This window comes from Nerophis lumbriciformis, linkage group LG26 (assembly GCF_033978685.3).
Source record: "Nerophis lumbriciformis linkage group LG26, RoL_Nlum_v2.1, whole genome shotgun sequence".
NCBI classification, from domain to species: Eukaryota; Metazoa; Chordata; class Actinopteri; order Syngnathiformes; family Syngnathidae; genus Nerophis; species Nerophis lumbriciformis.
This window is the reverse complement of record NC_084573.2, coordinates 12179894-12205979: the sequence shown is the minus strand read 5'-3', so window position 1 is coordinate 12205979 and position 26086 is coordinate 12179894. Positions and strand designations below refer to the sequence as shown.

General features: G+C 39.1%; 1 protein-coding gene across 1 annotated transcript in view; it reads left to right on the top strand.

Annotated features, from left to right (window-relative positions):
- LOC133623895 (apolipoprotein B-100-like) overlaps positions 1 to 26086 on the top strand; it is a 174227-nt gene that overhangs the window by 70645 nt on the left and 77496 nt on the right. The window contains exons 30-31 of the mRNA XM_072916126.1: positions 4993 to 5344; positions 14138 to 14206. Coding sequence (XP_072772227.1) covers positions 4993 to 5344; positions 14138 to 14206 — 421 coding nt within the window. The remainder of the gene's footprint in view (positions 1 to 4992; positions 5345 to 14137; positions 14207 to 26086) is intronic.

Below are 26086 nucleotides of genomic sequence, written 5' to 3'. Positions count from 1 at the left end.
AAGTGTTATTTCAAGTGTAGTAACCTTCCTTCTGATTGTAATCCCCTCAGCTATCAAGACCGAAAGGAAAGGAAATGTCAACACAACCATGGAAAACAATCAATATGAACACAATTCTTAACATTATCCTCTTTAAATGAAGATGCGAACATAAAGAACGTGTAAGAAATGCTAAATAAAGTGTAACAAAATAATGCAAAGGGTGAAAATATAAATACAGAAAAAACAGAGAAGAACAATTTTCTCATTTGGTTCATTGCCATTAAATAATTGCTGTTTGTTTAAACTAACATACCGTATTTTTTGGACTATAAGTCGCAGTTTTTTTTCATAGTTTGGCCGGGGGTGCGACTTATACTCGGGAGCGACTTATGTGTGAAATTATTAACACATTACCGTAAAATATCAAATAATATTATTTAGCTCATTCACGTAAGAGACTAGACGTATAAGATTTCATGGGATTTAGCGATTAGGAGTGACAGATTGTTTGGTAAACGTATAGCATGTTCTATATGTTATAGTTATTTGAATGACTCTTACCATAATATGTTACGTTAACATACCAGGCACGTTCTCAGTTGGTTATTTATGCCTCATATAACGTACACTTATTCAGCCTGTTGTTCACTATTCTTTATTTATTTTAAATTGCCTTTCAAATGTCTATTCCTGGTGTTGGGATTTATCAAATACCGTATTTTTCGGACTATAAGTCGCAGTTTTTTTCATAGTTTGGCCAGGCTCCAGTGCGATTTATATGTTTTTTTTCCTTCTTTATTATGCATTTTCGGCAGGTGCGACTTATACTACGGTGCGACTTATACTCCGAAAAATACGGTACATTTCCCCAAAAAATGCGACTTATACTCCAGTGCGACTTATATATGTTTTTTTTTCCTTCTTTATTATGCATTTTCGGCCGGTGCGACTTATACTCCGAAAAATACGGTAATTGAAATAGTGGTTGGAATGTATGGAAGTATCAGTTAAACTGGTTGTATAATCAATTGTTATAAAAAAATACTTAATGCTAAGGTTTGATTGACACTCTTATATATGCATGGTTTATAACTGCGCTTTATTATCCTGAGATGGTTCTGATAATTAACTAGCTAAAATAAGGTATTCAAATGATTATTAAAATGGATGAAAAATAAAATGTATTAAATGTTATTTCAAATGTAGTAACCTTCCTTCTGATTGTAATCCCCTCAGCTATCAAGACTGAAAGGAAAGGAAACGTCAACACAACCATGGAAAACAATCAATAAGAACACAATTCTTAACATTATCCTCTTTAAATGAAGTTGCGAACATAAGGCACGTGTAAGAAAGGCTAAATAAAGTGTAACAAAATAATGCAAAGGGTGAAAATATAAACACGGAGAAACCCGAGAAGAACCATTTTTTGCAGGTTTACTGCCAGGAAGTTAGGTGGTCTGTGTAACATTTATTTGGTCTGTTATTCTTATTTAAGTCTATAAATTAATTTATGTTATGCAGTCATTTATTTTACTATTTTTGGACCAAATTATTATTTTTTAAGTAGCACAATGATTTCATTTTGTTATTTATTTTATTCATTAAGTGTTATTTCAAATGTAGTAACCTTCCTTCTGATTGTAATCCCCTCAACTATCAAGACCGAAAGGAAAGGAAATGTCAATACAACCATGGAAAACAATCAATATGAACACAATTCTAAAATCACAATAAACACTTAACGATATCCTCTTTAAATTAAGGTGCAAACTAGTGTTGTCCCGATACCAATATTTTTGTTCCGGTACCAAAATTATTTTGATAATTTTCTGTACTCTTTGATACTTTTCTAAATAAAGGGGACCACAAAAATGGCATTGTTGGCTTTATTTAAACAACAAATCTTACAGTACATTAAACATATGTTTATTATTACAATTTTGTCCTTAATAAATAAAATAGTGAACATATGAGACAACTTGTCTTTTAGTAGTAAGTAAACAAACAAAGGCTACTAATTAGTCTGCTGACGTATGCAGTAACATATTGTGTCATTTCTCATTCTATTATTTTGTCAACATTAAGGACAAGTAGTAGAAAATTCATTATTAATCTACTTGACAATTTACTGTTAATATCTGCTTACTTTCTCTTTTAACATGTTCAATCTACACTTCTGTTAAATTGTAATAATCACTTATTCTTCTGTTGTTTGGATACTTTACATTAGTTTTGGATGATTCCACAAATTTGGGTATCGATCCGATACCAAGTAGTTACAGGATCATACAGTGGTCATAATTTAAGTCCTCATGTGCCATGGGACTATTTCCTGAGTTTATAAACACAATGTACATTTAAAAAAAAAACCAAAAAGGTTTTGTGATGCTAAAAATATTGATGTAATCATAGTAGTATCAACTAGATACGCTCCTGTACTTGGTATCATTACAGTAGATCCACTCATGGCGTTTGTTTACATTGTGACGCCGGTGAGCTACGGTGTGTAGTGAAGCATGTTTAGCTATTCCTCGTCCTGCAGGGATGATACTTGTAAGAAACTTACTTTATTTGTCACCATGGAGGCGAGGATTAGTGATTTAGAAGTAGCTAAAACACTGCAGACTGCGGTTAAACTTTAGCTAGCTAGCCATGTCTTAAAGCACCTCTTCCTGAGGTGTTTCAGTTTTATAGCTTCACCTTTATCGTTAGTTTTTAAGTGGGGGACTGGTACTTTTCAGAGGCGGTATAGTACCGATTATGATTCATTAGTATCGCGGTACTATACTAATACCGGTATACCGTACAACCCTAGTGCAAACATAAGGAATATGTAAGATATGCTAAATAAAGTGTAACAAAATAAATCAAAGGGTGAAAATATAAACACAGAGAAAACCAGAGAAGAACAATTTTCTGCAGGTGTACTGCCAGGAAGTTAAGTGGTCTGTGTAACATGTATTTGGTCTGTTATTCTTATTTAAGTATGTAAATTAATTTATGTTATGCAGTAATGATTATTTTACTGTATTTGGACCAAATTATTATTTTTAATTTTGTTATTTGTTGTATTCATACAGTTTTGCACTTTAGTTCCTACCTGCTGTCTCTGTACAGCTGAATAGGGAACAGAATGGGGTTTAAAAGAAAAGATGAGCGCTGCGAAAGACTACGGTCCGTTTAGGAAAAAATCCAAAAATCTGCCATACTGTTGAGGTGACTTTTCCTGTTTTGTCGACAATTTCTTCTCTTCTGCGTCACTCGATTTTAGTTTCTCTTCTCACTCAATGCAGAGAATTGGCAGCAAGATGGCGCAACCAAACTTGATAGTTGATACTGTTACGCGATTAGCTGTTCAGCGTGTCCCGACCATTGCTTACTGATCACTTCCTTGTTGTGCTCGGTTACCAGACCGGGAGTGCCTTTTGTTAATGCAACCAGAAATGCGTTTTAGCGAACACATTTTTAAATTGATATTATGTGTCTATTGCAATATATATTATTATCGTTTTATTGGCAACAACCTCAATAATAAACTTCCTAACTTGCACATGATTCAATTGCATTATGCATGTGTGCCTAATGCTGTGGTCAAGAGTGAAGTAATTCCATCCCTACTGACGAGTTAACCATTTAAAGGGGAACATTATCACAATTTCAGAATGGTTAAAACCATTAAAAATCAGTTCCCAGTGGCTTATTATATTTTTCGAAGTTTTTTTCAAAATTGTACCCATCACGCAATATCCCTAAAAAAAGCTTCAAAGTGCCTGATTTTAACCATCGTTATAAACACCCGTCCATTTTTCTGTGACGTCACATAGTGAATACAAACAAACATGGCGGGTAGAACAGCAAGATATAGCGACATTAGCTCGGATTCAGACTCGGATTTCAGCGGCTTAAGCGATTCAACAGATTACGCATGTATTGAAACGGATGGTTGTAGTGTGGAGGCAGGTAGCGAAAACGAAATTGAAGAAGAAACTGAAGCTATTGAGCCATATCGGTTTGAACCGTATGCAAGCGAAACCGACGAAAACGACACGACAGCCAGCGACACGGGAGAAAGCGAGGACGAATTCGGCGATCGCCTTCTAACCAACGATTGGTATGTGTTTGTTTGGCATTAAAGAAAACTAACAACTATGAACTAGGTTTACAGCATATGAAATACATTTGGCAACAACATGCACTTTGAGAGTGCAGACAGCCCAATTTTCATCAATTAATATATTCTGTAGACATACCCTCATCCGCGCTCTTTTCCTGAAAGCTGATCTGTCCAGTTTTGGAGTTAATGTCAGCAGGCCAGGGAAGCTAGGGTCGATATTCTTCTCTTGATCATCTTTGGTGGCATAAGGGACGGTGTGAGCCAAGACATCCAGGGGGTTTAGCTCGCTCGTCTGCGGGAACAAACTGCCGCCATTGCTTGCCGTGCTACCGAGGTCCTTTGTCCCTGAATTGTTCACACACTCCGGCAGATTCAATGGGGGTCTGGCGGCAGATTTCTTTGACTTTATCGTTGGAAATGCATCTGCTTTGAGTGTCGCAGGATATCCACACATTCTTGCCATCTCTGTCGTAGCATAGCTTTCGTCGGTAAAGTGTGCGGAACAAACGTCCAATTTCTTGCCACTTTCGCATCTTTGGGCCACTGGTGCAACTTGAATCCGTCCCTGTTCGTGTTGTTACACCCTCCGACAACACACCGACGAGGGATGATGTCTCCAAGGTACGGAAAACACTCGAAAAAACGGAAAATAACAGAGCTGATTTGACTCGGTGTTTGAGAAAATGGCGGATTGCTTCCCGATGTGACGTCACAATCGCTCCGAGAGCGAATAATAGAAAGGCGTTTAATTCGCCAAAATTCACTCATTTAGAGTTCGGAAATCGGTTAAAAAAATATGTGGTCTTTTTTCTGCAACATTAAGGTATATATTGACGCTTACACAGGTCTGGTGATAATGTTCCCCTTTAACGCAAATGCACTTTTCTGTTAAGGCTTTCCCGTGGAATGAGCATTCCATGCAGCATCCTAGGTATGAATGACGGGGCCTGGCAGGAGACGAGAGGTGGGATGCTGCATGCAAACGGCGCTCCTGAGGGTGGAGGTGTCAGAGTCCTCGCTGGAGTGCCCTTAGCTGCGGTTGCCGGACCTCCAGGGGGACCGCACTTGCAGGGCATGGACAGGGGTGGCAATCCTGCGCCGGGAACACCTCAGCCTCCGTTGAGCGGTCGCTCGCAGGATGACGCCACAGTGGGCTACTTCTTTCAGAGGCAGCCTGGAGAGCAACTGGGGGGTTGCACACCTAGTAAACATCGATGGCCGACTGGGGACCCTAATGTTGATCAGGTAACAAACCGTCATTACCTACAATGTTAGCCAAACTCAGCAATATTTTTTACAATATTTTTATTTCAACAACTTCCTGTTTCTCAAGCCCAATACTTATTTATATACCGTATTTTTCGGATCATGGGCGCAAAGGTGCCCTGCCGATGAGGTCTATTTTCATACAAAAGGTGCATTTATAGGGCGCATTAAAAGGGTCATATTATTATTATTTTTTTTCTAAATGTAAAAGACTTCCTTGTGGTCTACATAACATATAATGGTGGTTCTTTGGTCAAAATGTTGCATAGATGATGTTTTACAGATCATCTTCAAGCCGCTTTCTGACAGTCTCTTCAGGATGCGCCATTTTGTGGGCGGTCTTATTTACGTGGCTCACCTTCGACAGCGTCATCTCGCCGTCATCTTTGTTGTAGCGGTGTAGCATGCAAGGACGAGAGTGGAAGAAGTGTCAAAAGATGGCGCTAACTGTTTTAATGACATGCAGACTTTACTTCAATCAATAACGGGCAACATTTCCTCAGCCGTGGCTCACGAGTGCAACAACAACGCCGGAAATGTGTCCCGTGAAAAAACGTCCGACCGGAACTCTCTAATAACTAAAGTTCCTTGGGTGAATAATGTAAACTCACTACACCGGTATGTTTTAGCGCTTTCATGGCGAGTTTACTGACAGATATAAGTAAGAACTTTACACTACTTTATATTAGAAATGGCAATAGCGCGCATTAAAGTATGTAAATTAATTTATGTTATACATAATGATATGCAGATGCATAAGATGAATGTCCCATAACAAGAAGATAGAGAAAAAGAAGAAGCTTATCGACTGTGGTGTCGGCACGGACTACAATTGCGGACGCGCGCACATTTTCAGGACTTATGCAGATCCCAATCACACACCAGCAGGTACCAGAAGGTAAGAAAAGTTGGTTTTGCATAGGGCTGAGCGATATATCGATATACTCGATATATCGCGTGTTTGTCTCTGTGCGATATAGGAAATGACTATATCGTGAGTTTTCGAGTATACGTTCTCACGCAGTTGCTTTTAGCTGCGGGCATTACATTACAGGCTCTTCTCACTCTTTGTTGTCTCTCCTTCTCACAGAGACATAAAACAAGCGCACCTTGTTACATATATCACATACTGTCGCGCGTGCAACGCCATACGCTCTCACGCAGCAGACAGGTATCGGCATTGATAACGTTAGCTGTGGTGCAAGCGCAGCGGTGCAAGTGGTAATACGAGAGAAAGAAGGTGCGAATCTGGTAACAAATGAAGGAAGACGAATTAATTCCAAAGAAAAACAGCACGGGGTCCACTGTCTGGCGGTGGTTTGGCTTCAAGCGGAAAGATGTTGAACAGACAACCGTAATATGTCAAGTATGCGGCAAAAGCGTTGCTACAAAAAGTAGCAGCTCTACTTATGTGTAGCATCATTTGAAAAGTCACCTGCTAGAGAATGAAGAGTGCTTGAAACTCTGCATGTCAACATCTCCGGCCGGTGCCACACCAACAAAATGCCGAAGCAACCAGCACTGACCCAATTAAGCCTGGCGTCTTCCATTTCCAGATCAACACCATATGAAAAAAAATAGTCAACAACAGAAGGAGATAACGTCCGCAGGAACCTACCACATAGTGAAGGACATACACTATTTGATTTCCTATTATGCGGCTCATTTTTATTTGACACTTATTGAAATATCTTGTGTGACATCATGCACAAAAGTGCACTTTATTTGTTTTGAACTATTGTAGTGGCGTTCTGTACAAAAAGTGCACTTTAATTTAGTGTTGTTTTGATATGTCATCTTAGTGACATCATGCACAAAAGTGCACTCATAGCTTGTTTTAAAATGTCTCTGACAATCTTGCACTTTCTGTTTTGAAATGACATGAATGTTTGTGCCACTGCTTAATAACTGTTTAATAAATACACTTTTGCTAAATTGACTTAGTTGTGATTTCCCTCTCTGCATGAAAGTTTAAAATGAGCATATATTAATGCAGTATGAAGAAGAATGTTTTAATGTAGACACATAGAATCATCATACTGCTGTGATTATATGCATCAAGTGTTCATTCAAGGCTAAGGCAAAATATGCAGATATATATCGTGTATCGTAACATGGCCTAAAAACATCGAGATATTAATAAAAGGTCATATCACCCAGCCCTAGTTTTGCATAATATTGCGAAACAAAACGCCAGATAATGTCTGCTAATAGGTGCCATTTTGCGGTCCTTATACACACACCATAATAATACTCCTATGTTTAATGCGCTGACAATCCATCAAGCGGTGCGGCATCAAAGTCATACTAAGCGTTGTGTGTAATGTTCTTTATTTTCAATGTAACATTTAAAAATTTGGCGGTGCTTACTGCCATCATATTCAGTTTACACGTATCTCTTATGTATGACTGCCATCTATCTACTAGTCACACTTATCATTACACCATGTACCAAATAAAATAGTTTCGAGGTCACTAAGCACAACCAGAATTATTCCGTCCATTAGGCGCACCGGGTTATAAGGCGCACTGTCGATTTTTGAGTAAATGAAAGGATTTTAAGTGCGCCTTATAGTCCGAAAAATACGGTAGATACTATTCGACACTTTTCTAAGTAAAGGGAACCACAAAAAATGGCATTATTGGCTTTATTTTAACAAAAAATGTTGTGATACATTAAACATACATTTCTTCTTGCAATCAAAAACAATTATGGCATTAAATAACATAGGGAACATACTAAAAACTTTTAGTACTAAGTAAGCAAGTGGGTTACAACAGTAAAATATTGTGTCATGTTCCAATCCTTAAATTTTGTCAAAGTATGAGGGACAAGCAGTAGAAAATAGATGGATTGCTAATCTATTTGTTTATTTACTGTTAATATCTGCCTATTTTCTGTTTTAACATGTTCCATCTACACTTCTGTTGAAATGTAAGAATAACTTACTCTTCTGTTGTTTGGATACTTTACAAAAGTTTTGGATGATATAACAAATTTGGGTATCGATCTGATACCATTTTTAAAGTCCTCATGTGTCCAGAGATGTATTTCCTGAGTTTATAAACATAATAAAAACATTTAAAAAAAGATTTTGTGTTGACAAAAATCACTGTGTAATCATTGTAGTATTGAGTAGATACGGCTTGTGTACTTGTACAGTCGATACCTGTGTAGACCCACTCTTTGGTTTACATTCAGGAGCGCGTTCTTGCTGTTAGCGGTGACTGTGAGCTATTGTATCCTCCTACGGTGTGCAGTGAAGCATGTTTCGCTATTCCTTGTCCTGCAGGGATGATACTTGTCAGAAATATAGTTTATTTGTCGCCATGGAGACAAGGATTAGTGTTTTAGAAGAACACTACGGCGAGACGTTGGCCACGAGCCAGCTATTAGCCAGCTATGTTTTAAAGCACCACTTACAGAGCAAAGCTTCTGTGTTTATTTTTAAGAGGCATGGAGTGTCTTATCACTTTTATGCAGATGACTGCCAAATTTATATGCCGATTTCAAAAGGCCACGGCCCCCTGACACCCCTTCTCAACTGTCTATGCGACGTCAAGGCTTGGTTAGCCCAGAATTTTTTAATAATGAATTAGGGAAAAGCTGAAATTTTAGTTTTTGGTCCGGCCCTCACTGACTTGGGACCATTGCAAAGTGATGTGCGTCCCAAAGTCAGCAGCCTTGGCGTCACTATAGACAGCGATTTTAAACTTCACAAACAAGTCGATGGCGTTTTAAAATCGTGTTTTTATCATCTTCGTCTTTTAGCTTAGTCGTGCATGCTTTTAGTTCAAGTGGCCTGGACTTCTGCAATGCACTTTATTCTGGCATTAGCCAAAAAGCTCTCTTAGTTATTACGTAGTCCAGAACGCGGCAGCTAGGGCTGGGCGATATGGCCTTTTTTTAATATCGCGATATTTTAAGGCCATATCGCGATACACGATATATATCTGGATATTTTGCCTTAGCCTTGAATGAACACTTGATGCATATAATCACAGCAGTATGATGATTCTATGTGTCTACATTAAACATTCTTCTCCATACTGCATTAATATATGCTCATTTTAAACTTTCATGCAGAGAGGGAAATCACAACTAAAAAAATCATTATTTTTTTCATATTGTGTTGATCTGGAAATGTTTGCCTCGGCATTTTGATGGTGTGGGCGTGTGGCACCGAACGGAGATGTTGATGTGCGGAGTAAGCACTGTTCATTCTCTAGCTAGTGTGTGTGTGACAATCATTGGTACTTTAAAGGGGAACATTATCACAATTTCAGAAGGGTTAAAACCATTAAAAATCAGTTCCCAGTGGCTTATTTTATTTTTCGAAGTTTTTTTCAAAATTTTACCCATCACGCAATATCCCTAAAAAAAGCTTCAAAGTGCCTGATTCTAACCATCGTTATATACACCCGTCCATTTTCCTGTGACGTCACACAGTGATGCCAATACAAACAAACATGGCGGTGAGAATAGCAAGGTATAGCGACATTAGCTCGGATTCAGACTCGGATTTCAGCGGCTTAAGCGATTCAACAGATTACGCATGTATTGAAACGGATGGTTGTAGTGTGGAGGCAGGTAGCGAAAACGAAATTGAAGAAGAAACTGAAGCTATTGAGCCATAGGTTTGAACCGTATGCAAGCGAAAACGACGAAAACGACACGACAGCCAGCGACACGGGAGAAAGCGAGGACGAATTTGGCGATCGCCTTCTAACCAACGATTGGTATGTGTTTGTTTGGCATTAAAGGAAACTAACAACGATGAACTAGGTTTACAGCATATGAAATACATTTGGCAACAACATAATAATAATAATAATAATAACTGGGATTTATATAGCGCTTTTCTAAGTACCCAAAGTCGCTTTACATGTAGAACCCATCATTTATTCACACCTGGTGGTGGTAAGCTACTTTCATAGCCACAGCTGCCCTGGGGTAGACTGACGGAAGCGTGGCTGCAATTTGCGCCAACGGCCCCTCCGACCACCACCTATCATTCATCATTCAATTCACCGGTGTGAGTGGCACCGGGGGCAAAGGGTGAAGTGTCCCGCCCAAGGACACAACGGCAGCGATTTTTTGGATGGTAAGAGGCGGGGAGCGAACCTGCAACCCTCAGGTTTCTGGCACGGTTGCTCTACCCACTACGCCATGCCGCCCCTTTGAGAGTGCAGACAGCCCATTTCAGGCGCGCTAAGAACATATATTTTTCCACGATTTCAGCACTCAGGTTAACCATACCTAAATAGACACAAAATACTGCATTACACAAGACTACCCCAATGTACTCGAATGATTGAAAAAAATAAATGTTTTTAAGCTAAATTATTGGTAAACACAGTTTATGTATAATAATTTACGTTAAACCGCGAGTAATGAATAAAGTTTTCATCAATTAATATATTCTGTAGACATACCCTCATCCGCTCTCTTTTCCTGAAAGCTGATCTGTCCAGTTTTGGAGTTGATGTCAGCATCTGCTTTGAGTGTCGCAAGATATCCACACATTCTTGCCATCTCTGTCGTAGCATAGCTTTCGTCGGTAAAGTGTGCGGAACAAACGACTGACCATTTCGTCGGCTTTCCCCACAGCCTCGTATTTTGAACAAATTGCGTCCAATTTCTTGCCACATTCGCATCTTTGGGCCACTGGTGCAACTTGAATCCGTCCCTGTTCATGTTGTTACACCCTCCGACAACACACCGACGAAAGTGAGAAAATGGCGGATTGCTTCCCGATGTGACGTTAAGTTGTGACGTCATCGCTCCGAGAGCGAATAATAGAAAGGCGTTTAATTCGCCAAAATTCACCCATTTAGAGTTCGGAAATCGGTTAAAAAATTATATGGTCTTTTTTTCTGCAACATCAAGGTATATATTGACGCTTACACCGGTCTGGTGATAATGTTCCCCTTTAACTTTAACTTTAACAGGTGACTTTTCAAATGATGCTACATATTAGCAGTAATGCTACTTTTTATAGCAACGCTTTCGCCCCACACTTGACAAATTACGGTTATCTGTTCGACATATTCCCACTTGAAGCCTAACCACCACCACACGATGGACCCCCTGCTGTTTTTCTTGGGAATGAATTATTCCTTCATTTGTTACCAGATTCGCACCTTCTTTCTTTCGTATTACCGCTAGCATCACTGCTAACGTTAGCCATGCTACTACCTCTCATGCGAGGGCGTATACGTATGTGACGTATGTCGTGACAGCATGCGACATGTGTAGAAGCTGCGCTTGTCTGTCTGTGAGAATGAGACACAGGAAAGAGCGAGGAGAACCTGTAGTGTAATGTCCGCAGCTAAAAGCAACTGCGTGAGAACGCATACTCGAATATCACGATATAGTCATTTTTTATATCGCACAGAGACAAACCCGCGATATATCGCGCATATCGAAATATCGCCCAGCCCTAGCGGCAGCACAACTTTTAACAGGAATCGGCGCTACATTGATCTTGTCTTTTTAGTCAACATACTCAGAATTGATTGTACAAACTCAGACCACCTGTTCTGTAACCCAAAATTTCCCATCTGTGTGTAAATCAACTTGCACTTCAGGTCCAAACTCTGATTTTGTTGAACTGTCTACCTGGAATACCCCATTGATCTTGTCTTTTTAGTTAACATACTCAGAATTGATTGTACAAACTCAGACCACCTGTTCTGTAACCCCAAATTTCCCATTTGTGTGTAAATCAACTTGGACTTCAGGTCTAAACTCTGATTTTGTTGAACCGTCTACCTGGAATACCCCATTGATCTTGTCTTTTTAGTCAACATACTCAGAATTGATTGTACAAACTCAGACCACCTGTTCTGTAACCCAAAATGTCCCATCTGTGTGTAAATCAACTTGGACTTCAGGTCTAAACTCTGATTTTGTAGAACCTTCTACCTGGAATACCCCGTTTTCGTGTGTTGCTGTGGTTGGCGTTTGTACTTGCCTCACCGACCAAACCTATTTCTCAGAGGTCCCAGTCCACCCGTCTGGTCCGGTTACGGATTCAGTGGATCTCATTCACACTTGTGCAAACCTGTAAAGTTTGTTTCAACCGAAGAATAAAAATGACAAGCGTGAACGCACACTGAGTCGCATTGCGCTTCTCCCACCTTCTTTCAACTTGTGGGTGTCCCATTGATGTTCAGTTGGGCTCAGGACTGATATCCCAATGGAGGGGATCATGCTCTGCTTTAAGGATGTCTTCTTATATATCAGAATTGCTTCAATGAACGATATCTCCCTAAGTTCTGGTAGCACTCATGCAGCCCAGTACCATGACCCTACCACGGCCAGAAACAATTATCTTGGTACACACTTGTGTTGCCACTTATTTAGATGACAATGCTGTGCATTGAGTCGTTTTTAATGCATAACAAATATGGGTGCGGGAAAAAATCTTATTTACTTTGAAATCGCGATAAATTTTTAATACAATTCTGAACCGTTTCAACATTTTCAAGAATTAACTTTTTTTTAAAATATATTTTAAGGCCATTTCCCTCCTTATACGTAGGCAACCAACAAGATTTTGCTTTTGTAACCTGTAACATGTTTTGAAAATGATTCATTATAAGTAGAGATGTCCGATAACGGCTTTTTTGCCGATATCCCGATATCGTCCAACTCTTAATTACCAATACCGATATAATATATTGTATTGTAACGTCCCGGAAGAGTTAGTGCTGCAAGGTGTTCTGGGTATTTGTTCTGTTGTGTTTATGTTGTGTTACGGTGCGGATGTTCTCCCGAAATGTGTTTGTCATTTTTGTTTGGTGTGGGTTCACAGTGTGGCGCATATTTGTAACAGTGTTAAAGTTGTTTATACGGCCACCCTCAGTGTGACCTGTATGGCTGTTGACCAAGTATGCATTGCAATCACTTGTGTGTGTGAAAAGCCGTAGATATTATGTGACTGGGCCGGGACGCAAATGCAGTGCCTTTAAGGCACACCCAATATTGTTGTCTGGGTGGAAATCGGGAGAAATTCGGGAGAATGGTTGCCCCGGGAGTTTTTCGCGTGGGGCACTGAAATTCGGGAGTCTCCACTCCGTACAGCGGCGTTTTAAAAAATCATAAATTTTACTTTTTGAAACCGATACCGATATTTTCCGATATTACATTTTAAAGCATTTATCGGACGATAATATCGGCAGTCCGATATTATCGGACATCTCTAATTATAAGTTATATACTAAATAATACTGTTTATTGCAGAATCAGTTTGAATGGAGAATCAATTCTGAATTAAATCATCACCCCAAAAATCGGAATCAAATTGAATTGTGAGTCGTATGATTCACATCCCTAATAGCACAGCTCTGCAAGTTGTACACTGACTACTCTAACTACTCTTTGTTTATGCTAAGATAGGAGGGACACATTCATTGGCGACGTAGCTCGGATTGGCCGGTGTGGCTCGGACGGTAGAGCAGCCGTGCCAGCAACTTGAGGGTTCCAGGTTCGATTCCAGCTTCCGCCATCTGAGTCAGGGCCATTGTGTCTTGGACACAGTTGAATGAAAGTGCAGGACTCCATTGAAAAAGACATTCTAAATCTCATATGGGGCTTTCTGTGTAAATAAAGGTTAAAAAAATACATATGAGGTTTTCATTTCATGAAGGTTATAGTGCAAGTTTCTCTTTACTGGGCTGTAGGCAGAAATAAACGGCTTCTTTCATGCATACTTTTTTGCTTTTTGCATTTTAGGGTAAGTAATAAACTGAATATATGTGTTACAGGTCCGTGCCGTGGATGACATGAACTACGACTTTCAAGCACTCGCTTTGGAGTCCAGAGGGATGGGTGAGGTATGACTTAAAAAAAAAAAATCATTCCATCTTTCTGCTTTTTTCCTGTTATTTTTCATATCCCAGACCATTTTTATCCCTCAATTATCTCTGTTAATTGGTTTCAGACTAGAGATGTTGGCCGATAAATGCTTGAGAATGTAATATCGGAAATTATCGGTATCGTTTTTTTTTTATTATCGGTATCGTTTTTTTGTTGTTGTTTTTTTTTAATTAAATCAACATAAAAAACACAAGATACACTTACAATTAGTACACTAACCCAAAAAAACCTCCCTCCCCCATTTACACTCAGTCACACTCATTCACACAAAAGGGTTGTTTCTTTCTGTTATTAATATTCTGGTTCCTACATTATATATCAATATATATCAATACAGTCTGCAAGGGATACAGTCCGTAAGCACACATGATTGTGCGTGCTGCTGGTCCACTAATAGTACTAACCTTTAACAGTTAATTTTACTCATTTTCATTAATTACTAGTTTCTATGTAACTGTTTTTATATTGTTTTACTTTCTTTTTTATTTAAGGAAATGTTTTTAATTTCTTTATCTTATTTTATTTTTATGAATTTTTTAAAAAAAAGGACCTTATCTCCACTATACCTGGTTGTCCAAATTAGTGAAGTGAATTACATTTATATAGCACTTTTTCTCAAGTGACTCCATGCCACCCACACTGGTTTAAATCTAACTTAGATATTGGGTTTCACAAGGCATAATAATGTGTTAATTCCACGACTGTATATATTGGTATCGGTTGATATCGGTATCGGTAATTAAGGGTTTGGTCAATATCGGAATATCGGATATCGGCAAAAAGCCATTATCAGACATCCCTATTTCAGACATGACCGCAATACATGCATTCCTGAGAAGTAGGAATCATTCATTATAAATCAAATATTTTGTAGCTAGAGCATAAAAAATTGTTAACGCCCTTGTAAATACGTTTTTAAACATGAGAGTCGTAATATAGTAATGCTGGCTGAGGTTGAGCCAATCAGTGGCCACGATACTGACCAGCGCACTAATACGACTTCATATTTTTAGTTTATTTAGCCATTTTTATGCTTGAACATGCATAACCAAAAATTGTGAAACATGTTTTTAAATATGTGATGTGGTAAAGCGCAATGTGGCGAGGACCGACTGTAACTGGAATTCATGAATAAAGTTGGTTTGGTAAGTACATTAAATAGCAATAAACAATTTAGTTTATTGTCACAGTCACACTATCGGCTTTGACTGTAATATCTACCAACACAATTGCAGGGGTGCAACAATTCGTCAGTGTTGTTGACATCTGGAGGACATAGTCTCCGACCCTCCGTGGTAAAATAATTGTGTGAAAAATAACTTAAACTATCATTTTAGCCAAAGTCCCCCAGCTAAAATGTCGCTTTATATTTGTGTGCAGCTTCCTAAACACAACAGATATTTTTCTAAGGAAGCTAGATAGTTTTAATGTTGTTTTTTGTTTCTATTTTGACTGTCCTTTGTTTACATACAAATTATTACTTTGTTTTTATCAACACCAGCACCTGTTCTTGCTTTGAAATTGACAGAAGTTTAACAGATTTATTTTTAATTTGGGAACAGCCTAATTAGCAGCACAGTGACAGTACAAATAACTATTTCTGAATAAAACCATTGTCTTTATTGTTAGTTAGCACACGCCTAAAGATATCTCAAGCTGAATTTAATAGCCAATGGTTAAATTGGAGCCACTGCATATGTGTACGCTTCATACATAATTGGAAAATAGTCGATGACTAGGCAACTATTAAAATAGTGGTTAGTTGAAACCCCACATATTGTACCGGTAATGCTTTTTACTAGGGATGTCCGATAATGGCTTTTTGCCGATATTGTCCAACTCTTTAATTACCGATACCGATATCAACCGATATATACAGTCGTGGAATTAACACATTATTATGCCTAATTTGGACAACCATGTATGGGGAAGATAAGGTACTTTTGAAAAAATATTATAAAATAAGATAAATAAATTTCTAGAATAAAAAAGAAAGTCAAACAATATAAAAACAGTTACATAGAAACTAGTAATTAATGAAAATTTGTAAAATTAACTGTTAAAGGTTAGTACTATTAGTGGACCAGCAGCATGGACAATCATGTGTGCTTACGGACTGTATCCCTTGCTGACTGTATTGATATATATTGATATATAATGTAAGAACCAGAATATTAATAACAGAAAGAAACAACCCTTTTGTGTGAATGAGTGTAAATGGGGGAGGGAGGTTTTTTGGGTTGGTGCACTAATTGTAAGTGTATCTTGTTTTTTATGTTGATTTAATTAAAAAAAAAAAAAAAAAAAAACGATACCGATAATAAAAAAAATGATACCGATATTGTCCGATATTACATTCTAAAGCATTTATCGGCCGATAAATCCGATATCGGCCTGCCGATATTATCGGACATCTCTAGTCTGAAACCAATTAACAGTGATAATTGGAAAAAAAACGATACCGATAAAAAAAAACCGATACCGATAATTTTTAATAATATTTTAATTAAATCATTATTTACATTTTAACGCATATATCGGCCTGTCGATATTATCGGACATCTCTACTTTTTACTTTTAAACATTCCAGAGTTTCCCCTAGATTGCCAACATACCTTTTGGTGGTGGGGGTGTGGTTAGGGGCGTGGTCAATATGTCATGTAATTTGCTATGATGCCTATTTTTTTTTAAACTGCAAAATGAATACATACATTTTCATTTTATTTTTAATTAGTATTAACATATGTAATTTTCTTACATATACTGAACAAAAATAAAAACTTGTTTTTGCTCCCAATTTTTAATGAGTTGAACTCAACGATCTAAAACTTTTATTACATACACAAAAAACCTATTCCTCTCAAATATTCACAAATCTGTCTAATTCTGTGTTAGTGAGCACTTCTTCTTTGCCAAGATAATCATCCCACCTCACAGGTGTGGCATATCAAGATGCTGATTAAACAGCATGATTTTGCACAGGTGTGTGTGCCTTTGGCTTCCCTCAATATAAGGCTACTCTGAAATGTGAAGATTTGCTTTGTTGGAGGTCTGGGGGTGGTCAGAAAAGTAGTCAGTATTTGGTGTGACTACCGTTTGCCTCACGCATGGAGTTGATCAGGTTGTTGATTGTGTTGCCTGTGGAATGTTGGTCCACTTTTCTTCGATGGCTGCGCCAAGTTGCTGGATATTGGCAGGAACCAGATCACGCTGTTGTATACGCTGATCCACAGCATCCCAAACATGCTCAGTGGGTGACATGTCCGGTGAGTGTGCTGGCCATGCAACAACTGGGCTGTTTTCAGCTTCCAGGTACTGTGCACAGATCCTTGCAACATGGGGCCGTGTGTTATCATGCTGCAACATGAGGTGATGGTCTCTGATGAATGGCACAACAATGGGCCTCGGGATCTCGTCAGGTTATCATGCAATCATTTCTTTTTATTCCTTTCATGAAAATGCATATATACAAGCCATATACAGTTGACACTTTCATTGTTTTTTTGTTTTTTTTGTTTCTTATACATTTCCATGATCAGAAAGGAGCAGATGGAAGAATACTATTCTTTTTAACACAAATTATTTTAGATGACTGTTCCCTCCACCAACACCCCAACTCCAACATACTTTTAATTTTCGTTTAAGCATTTTCAAAATGACACGTCCAATCAAAAATCAGTTTGATATAATTCCAGTTGTCTCTTTTTGTAACTCTTTTTAAATTCAAAGATATTCTTGCAACTTTTTAAGTCTTTGTCTAGAGAATTCCATGCTTTCACACCAGCAACAGACAAGCACATTTGCTTCAAATGTGTTCGCACTCTTGGATGTTTAAAATTATACGGCCTTTCTGTGGTTCTCATCTTCAGATGTGAACACAAAAGTTTTGTAAGTCCTTCGGAAGAACTTTATTTCTAGCTCTGAACATCACTAATAGAGTATGCAATTCTACATTGTCTTTTAGTTTTAATAATTCTGACTTAATGAAGAGTGGATTTGTGTGGTCTCTATATCCTAGTGTATAAATGATACGAATTGCTCTTTTCTGTGAAAGAAATAAAGGCATTATGTTGCTGTGATATGTATTTCCCCATATTTCTACACAATAACTGAAATAAGGTAGAATAATTTAGCAATATAACATTTCCATTGTGTTATACGGAAAACTGTATTTAACCTTGTTCAAAATAAATAAGCTTTTAGATACCTTATTTTTCACATGCAATATATGAGCTTTCCATGTCAACTTTTCATCTAAGATGACCCCAAGAAATCTCAATTTTCACATTGTTTATGGATAAACTAACTTCTATCTTTCTTTTATTACTGAATACCATAAATGTAGTCTTTTCCAAGTTTAAAGATGATTTATTTACATCAAACCACAATTTTAGTTTAACCATTTTCTCTTCAATATTATCGGCTAAGATTTTCAAGTCATCTCCTGAACAGTATAGATTTGCATAGTCTGCGAATAATACGTACTGTAAAATTTTCGAAACCTCACAAATATCATTTATATATAAAATAAAAAGTTTGGGTCCTAAAATCGAACAGTGTGGAATTTCACATTCAATATTCATACATTCTGACCTATGATCATCGATCTCAACATATTGCTGTCATTGTTGTAAATAGCTGGTTAACCAGTCCAGTGCAACTCCTCTAACTCCATAAGTATATGATTTAGAAATGAGAATTAGATGATCCCCAAACTACGGCCCGCGGGCTGGATACGGCCCCCTAGCGTACAAAATCCGTCCCGCGGGAAGTCCCAAGTTAAAAAAATAATTATTTTTTTATTTTATTTTTTATTTTTTTGTATTTATTTTTTTTTAAATTTGTCCTTACTAGTCCATTTTCTACCATCTCACTCAGGCAAATCATATTGTCTAAAAATGCATTTTACCATCGATAACGTGACATGCAGCAAGTGCGCTCTTTAAGTCAATTAGTGCGCAAGGAATATATATGTATGAATATGTATGTATGTATGTATGTATATATGTATGTATGTATATATATGTATATATATATATATATATATATATATATATATACGTGTGTATATATATATACGCATATATATATATATACGTGTGTATATATACGCATATATATATATATATATATATATATATATATATATATATATATATATATACATACACGTGTGTGTGTGTGTGTGTGTGTATATATGTATATATATACATATATATATATATACCGTATTTTCCGCACTATAAGGCGCACCGGATTATTAGCCGCACCTTCAATGAATGGCATATTTCATAACTTTGTCCACCAATAAGCCGCCCCGGACTATAAGCCGCGCCTACGCTGCGCTAAAGGGAATGTCAAAAAAACAGTCAGATAGGTCAGTCAAACTTTAATAATATATTAAAAACCAGCGTTCTAACAACTCTGTTCACTCCCAAAATGTACGCAAATGTGCAATCACAAACATAGTAAAATTCAAAATAGTGCAGAGCAATAGCAACATAATGTTGCTCGAACGTTAATGTCACAACACACAAAATAAACATAGCGCTCACTTTCTGAAGTTATTCTTCATTCGTAAATCCTTCGTCTTCGGTGTCCGAAGTGAAAAGTTGGGCAAATTTACGATCCACTGGCAGATGTTGGCGTCGTCTGGCGCTGCCTCCTCGTCTTAGTGAAGGTGTGTTCGCCTTCTGTCATCCACTGTTCCCACGCAGTTAGCAGTCTAGCTTCGAATGCCCTGTTGACACCAATATCTAGCGGCTGGAGGTCTTTTGTCAATCCACCCGGAATGACGGCGAGTATTGAATTAAGCGCGTAAGCGTGTCTCTCAATGTGCTGTTATGAGCTAGCAAATATAACAACTACACTACCCAGCATGCAACGATAGTTACGAGCATGCGCGGTAGCCCTGAGAAGCGTTGTATGCTGGCAGTTAGAATGTGGTTATGAGCACGCTGTGAGTAAACGTTGAGAACTCAGTTAACACGCCTCGTCTGCATTATTTATAATTAGACAGACAACACACTTAATAGGAGCCATTTTGGGGTCTTTACATAAACACACAAATGGAAATGAAACGTCACATATCCCAGCATGCACCGCGCGCTTCTTCGTCATCCACTGTTCCCACGCAGTTAGCAGTCTAGCTTCGAATGCCCTGTTGACACCAATATCTAGCGGCTGGAGGTCTTTTGTCAATCCACCCGGAATGACGGCGAGTATTGAATTAAGCGCGTAAGCGTGTCTCTCAATGTGCTGTTATGAGCTAGCAAATATAACAACTACACTACCCAGCATGCAACGATAGTTACGTGCATGCGCGGTAGCCCTGAGAAGCGTTGTTGTATGCTGGGAGTTAGAATGTGGTTATGAGCACGCTGTGAGTAAACGTTGAGAACTCAGTTAACACGCCTCGTCTGCATTATTTATAATTAGACAGACAACACACTTAATAGGAGCCATTTTGGGGTCTTTACATAAACACACAAATGGAAATGAAACGTCACATATCCCAGCATGCACCGCGCGCTTCTTCTACGGGGAAAAAAGATGGCGGCTGTTTACCGTAGTTGCGAGACCTAAACTTTATGAAAATGAATCTTAATATTTATCCATATATAAAGCGCACCGGGTTATAAGGCGCACTGTCAGCTTTTGAGAAAATTTGTGGTTTTTAGGTGCGCCTTATAGTGCGGAAAATACGGTACACGTGTGTGTGTGTGTATATATATATGTGTGTGTGTGTGTGTGTATGTATATGTATGTGTATATATATATATATATATATTAGAGATGCGCGGTTTGCGGACACAACCGCGGAGTCCGCGGATTATCCGCGGATCGGGCGGATGAAATTAAAAAAAATAAGATTTTATCCGCTCGCGGGTCGGGTCGGGCGGATTAATTAGATATTTTTTTTTTTTTTGCGGGTGGCAGTTAAACCAATTGGGAAATATATATACATAGTTAAATGTTGTTACCCACATACGAAAAACGAGCAGGCACCTGCTGCATATGCCACAACAGAAGAAAAAAAAAAAAAGAGATGGACACTTTTACGGAGCGGAGAAGCCCCCCGACGCCTCGCCGGGGTCCGGGACCGAGGCCCCTTCCCCCGAGAGGGCCCCACCGGGAGCCGTAGCTGAGGCGATCCGCGAGAAGGGCCTGACGCACGTCCAGGGTCACTACCGCGCCCACCGCACCGACACCCCGCCTCGTCCGCTTTCGACGCGGCCGGCGTCACGCGCAGCAGGTAAGCAGCTTACCTGCCCGCCACCCCCGTGGCCGGGGGCTCGTAACATGGGTCACTCCGCGCGCTCCGCCCGCGCAGCTTACCTGCTTGCCACCCCTGTTGCCGGGGGCGCGTAAAAGGGGTCACTCCGCGCTCAGTGCGCTCCCGAAAGGGGTGGGGCTCACCCTGGTTGATATAGAGAGCAGGACAGTGGCCATGGAATTTCATTTAAGGTTTGTGATAAACCATCAAACTCATTCGTTAAAAGGACTCTATAGTAATATAAAGCGAATTTTTCTGGACATTATCATGCAAGAAAAGTTTATTTTTGGGATCGCGATCACCGCGTAATGATTTTTAAAGGTTGCATTACATTATTAACTGTCCCATGTGATCAGCCAGTGCAATTGGAAGTCCATGCTCAATTATTGCCTCCGTAAATAAAACTTCGGCATTTATCACATCCAAAGAATCTGTTTGGGCGACGAAAAACGTTGAAAGTTTTCCACTTGTATCGCTAGCAACGGCATTAGACTTGTGTTTTTTTGTCCTAACGTGGTCTTTTACATCGCTAATTCCTCCGTGTCCGATCGAAAAATCTTGTCTGCACAAGGTGCAATTCGCGTAGTTTTCACCCTTTTTTTTTTTTTAAATTAATATTAGATATATAACAACGGGCGGATGGCGGGCGGATGCAGTTCTGATCAAACGTTACATCGGGTGGATGGCGGATGGTTGACGACTTTCTGACGCGGTTGCGGATGAGATAAATTGCCTATCCGCGCATCTCTAATATATATATATATATATATATATATATATAGCGCGGCTCCCAGCCAAATTGTTTTACCCCAATGCGGCCCCGCAGTCAAAAAGTTTGGGGACCCCTGATCTATAGTGTCAAATGCCTTCTTTAAATCAATGAACACTCCTATTGTGTATTTATTTTTGATCAATTGCAGTTGTAATCTCTTTAATAATGTTCATGATGGCCAAGCTCGTAGACCTATTTGATCGAAATCCATACTGACTTTCATTTAATAATTTATGTTTTTCAATAAAGCAGTCTAATTTACAGAAATTAGACTGCTTTTTGGCGATTGTTTGGCAGGCGTATGTTGTCCATAACATACGCCAAACCCATAATCCAACCCCTATCATGGGCCATTCCATTCACAACGTTGACATCAACAAACCGCTCTCCCACACACGCTGTCTGCCATCTGCCCTGAACAGTGCCAGACGCCATCGAATGTGAGCATTTGCCCGCCCAATTCCATTCACGACGACAAACTGCAGTCAGGTGGAGCTCCGATGAGGACGGCGATCATGCAGATGAGCTTCCCTGAGACAGTTTCTCACAGTTTGTGCAGAAATTATTTTGTTATGCAAACCAATTGTTGCAGCAGGTGCCCAGCTGGCTGGTTTCAGACGATAATGGAGGTGCACTTTCTGGATGTGGAGGTCCTGGGCTGGTGTGGTTCCACGTGGGCTACGGTTGTGAGGCCGGTTAGATGTACTGCCAAATTCTCTGAAACGCCCTTTGAGACGGCTTATGAGAGAAATAACCATTCAATTCACAGGCAACAGCTCTGGTGGACATTCCTGCAGTCAACTGCATGCTCCCTCAGAAGTCGTGACATGTGTGGAATTGTGCTGTGTTATAACTGCACATTTCAGAGTGGTCTTTTATTGTGGGCAACCAAAGGCACACCTGTACATTAATCATGCTGTTTAATCAGCATCTTGATATGCCACACCTGTGAGGTGGGGTGGATTATCTTGGCAAAGAAGAAATGCTCACTAGCACAAATTTAGACAGGAATAGGTATTTTGTGAATAAAGTAAACATTTTTATAAACTTGAGTTCAACTCATGAAAAATGGGAACAAAAACAAGTGTCGCGTTTATATTTTTGTTCAGTGTAATATTGTTTCGCTCTATTTTTCAATTGTTGCTGCTTATTGTACAATGTACATTAAGAATTTTGTTTCTACAGATTTCTCCATTTCTCTTATTGTTCTTTATTAAAACGACTAGCAACCAATCCAACATCTATTTCTAGTGGTTTTGTAGACTGTACTTGTGTTTAGCGACTCTACCTCTGTCACTCCCGTGTCCACAACGAACAGCGAGAGCCGCCACTCTTCTTACATTTTTTAGGTCTCTGTTTGCGGGTATATGTCGGATACATTTAAGTACGTCCACATCGCAGACATGCTGCCCCTGCTCCAGATAACCCTGTGCATATTGCTTATGACATCCAAGACCTGCTTGCACGTATAAGAACATCCATGATTGGTTGGTTGTTTACAATGATGAGTCACGATAGGTTGAGATTAAGGCACATCATTAGGGACAGGCCAATCAGAGGCAAGATAGACAAAAGAGTCGTAGAAGAGAAGATGGAATATTCAAGCGGGCGATTTATATATTAAAAAACTAGCGGAAGATGGCAGAGGGATTCTCTTCTTTATATTTTTCTTATAGCGATGTAGACGACATCCAGGAAACCCGTAATGCGTCTACTTGGCCACATTTGGACAAATGTATGCGTCTGGATAAAACATCCATTTGAGTTGTTTACCATGTAAGCCCAAATCAAAACTGTTCTCCAGTTGCCAAGTCGGGCATATTTCGCACGAGAAACACTGCCAAAAATGTATGCCGAAGTGAGGAAGATCATAGTCGCTTACTTGGCGCTGACCAGAACCGTACATTGCATCGTCGACTGAGAACTGAAAAGTGCCTGCTTGGAAATGTATTTTTTTATCTGAGTTTGATGCATTTTGTAATATTTGCACAGCTATGTTATTTATTTTACGTAGAAAGAATATTTTTCTATTTCATTTATGTTATGTAATTCTGTGCTACTTAAACAGTTTATTTGCTGTGCTGTTAATACTAGAGATGGCCGATATCGGACTGCCGATATGATCGACCGATAAATGCTTTGAAATGTAATATCGCAAATTATCGGGATCGGTTTCAAAAAGTAACATTTATGGCTTTTTAAAACGCCGCTGTACGGAGTGGTACACGGACGTAGGGAGAAGTACAGAGCGGTTGCGTCTCCCAGTCATACTTGCCAACCCTCCCGATTTTCGCGAAAAACTCCCGAATTTAAGTGCCCCTCCCGAAAATCTCCCGGTTCAACCATTCTCCCGAATTTCTCCCGATTTCCACCCAGACAACAAAATTGGGGGCGTGTCTTAAAGGCACTGCCTCTGTGTCCCGGCCCAATCACATAATATCTACGGCTTTTCACAAACACAATGCCCTGCACACTTGGTCAACAGCCATACAGGTCACACTGAGGGTGGCCGTATAAACAACTTTAACACTTACAAATATGCGCCACACTGTGAACCCACACCAAACAAGAATGACCCACATTTCGGGAGAACATCCGCACCGTAACACAACATAAACACAACAGAACAAATACCCAGAACCCCTTGCAGCACTAACTCTTCCGAGACGCTACAATATATGTATACACCCCCATCTCCCGAAAATCTCCCGAAATCCACGCGGACCTGAGTGACGTGTCAACAGCCTGTATTCACGTACGCTTTCCCACAATATAAACAGCGTGCCTGCCCAAACACGTTATAACTGTAGAATGATCGAGGGCGAGTTCTTGGTTTCTTATGTGGGTTTATTGTTAGGCAGTTTCATTAACGTCCTCCCAGCGCGGTAACACACAACAGCAGCAGTCACGTTTTATTCTACCGTAAAGCAGTTCATCTGCCGTAAACAGCAATGCTGTTGTAATATATTGAGTTGGAGGCAATAACCAGGCGAGGTGATGAAGTACGTCTCTTTACTGTAGACTTCAGAACAGACTCACACACTTGACGTCAGGTGCGCAACACCACGTAAATCGTTGGCCAACCAAAAAGTAACCCCAGTACGCTATAGCCAACATTCACCAGGAGATGGCAACAGACAAACATAGATCACTCTATTACATTCCTCCCCTTTTAGAAATGTAGAAGTTACTCAAAATAAATGAACAACCCAACCAAAAAATGCAGCAGCTCAATTAAAAAACTGTACTTAATCCACATTCTTTTTTTTTCTTCTTTTTTTTTAGTACTGAACTCTTAACCCTCATTTGTAAACAATAACATGCTTATTATACAAACAGTATTTGTACACCTTTAACACAGATTTTTATACTGTCTTCAGAGATTCAGTTTTTTTGGTGGTACTCGAAACCTTTCTGGGTACCTGCGAAAGGGTGTTCAGCATGGTTAGAAAAATAGTGACAGAGAATAGAACAAGGATGGACAATTCAACCCTTAACTCAACAATGAGTAGATGTGTTGTGTGTGTGTATGTGTAAATAAATGAACACTGAAATTCAAGTATTTCTTTTATTTATTTATAATTTATTTATTTATATATATATATATATATATATATATATATATATATAGCTAGAATTCACTGAAAGTCAAGTATTTCATATATATACTGTGTGTATATATATATATGAAATACTTGACTTGGTGAATTCTAGCTGTAAATACACTCCTCCCCTCTTAACCACTACCCCAACCACGCCCCCCCACCTCCCGAAATTGGAGGTGTCAAG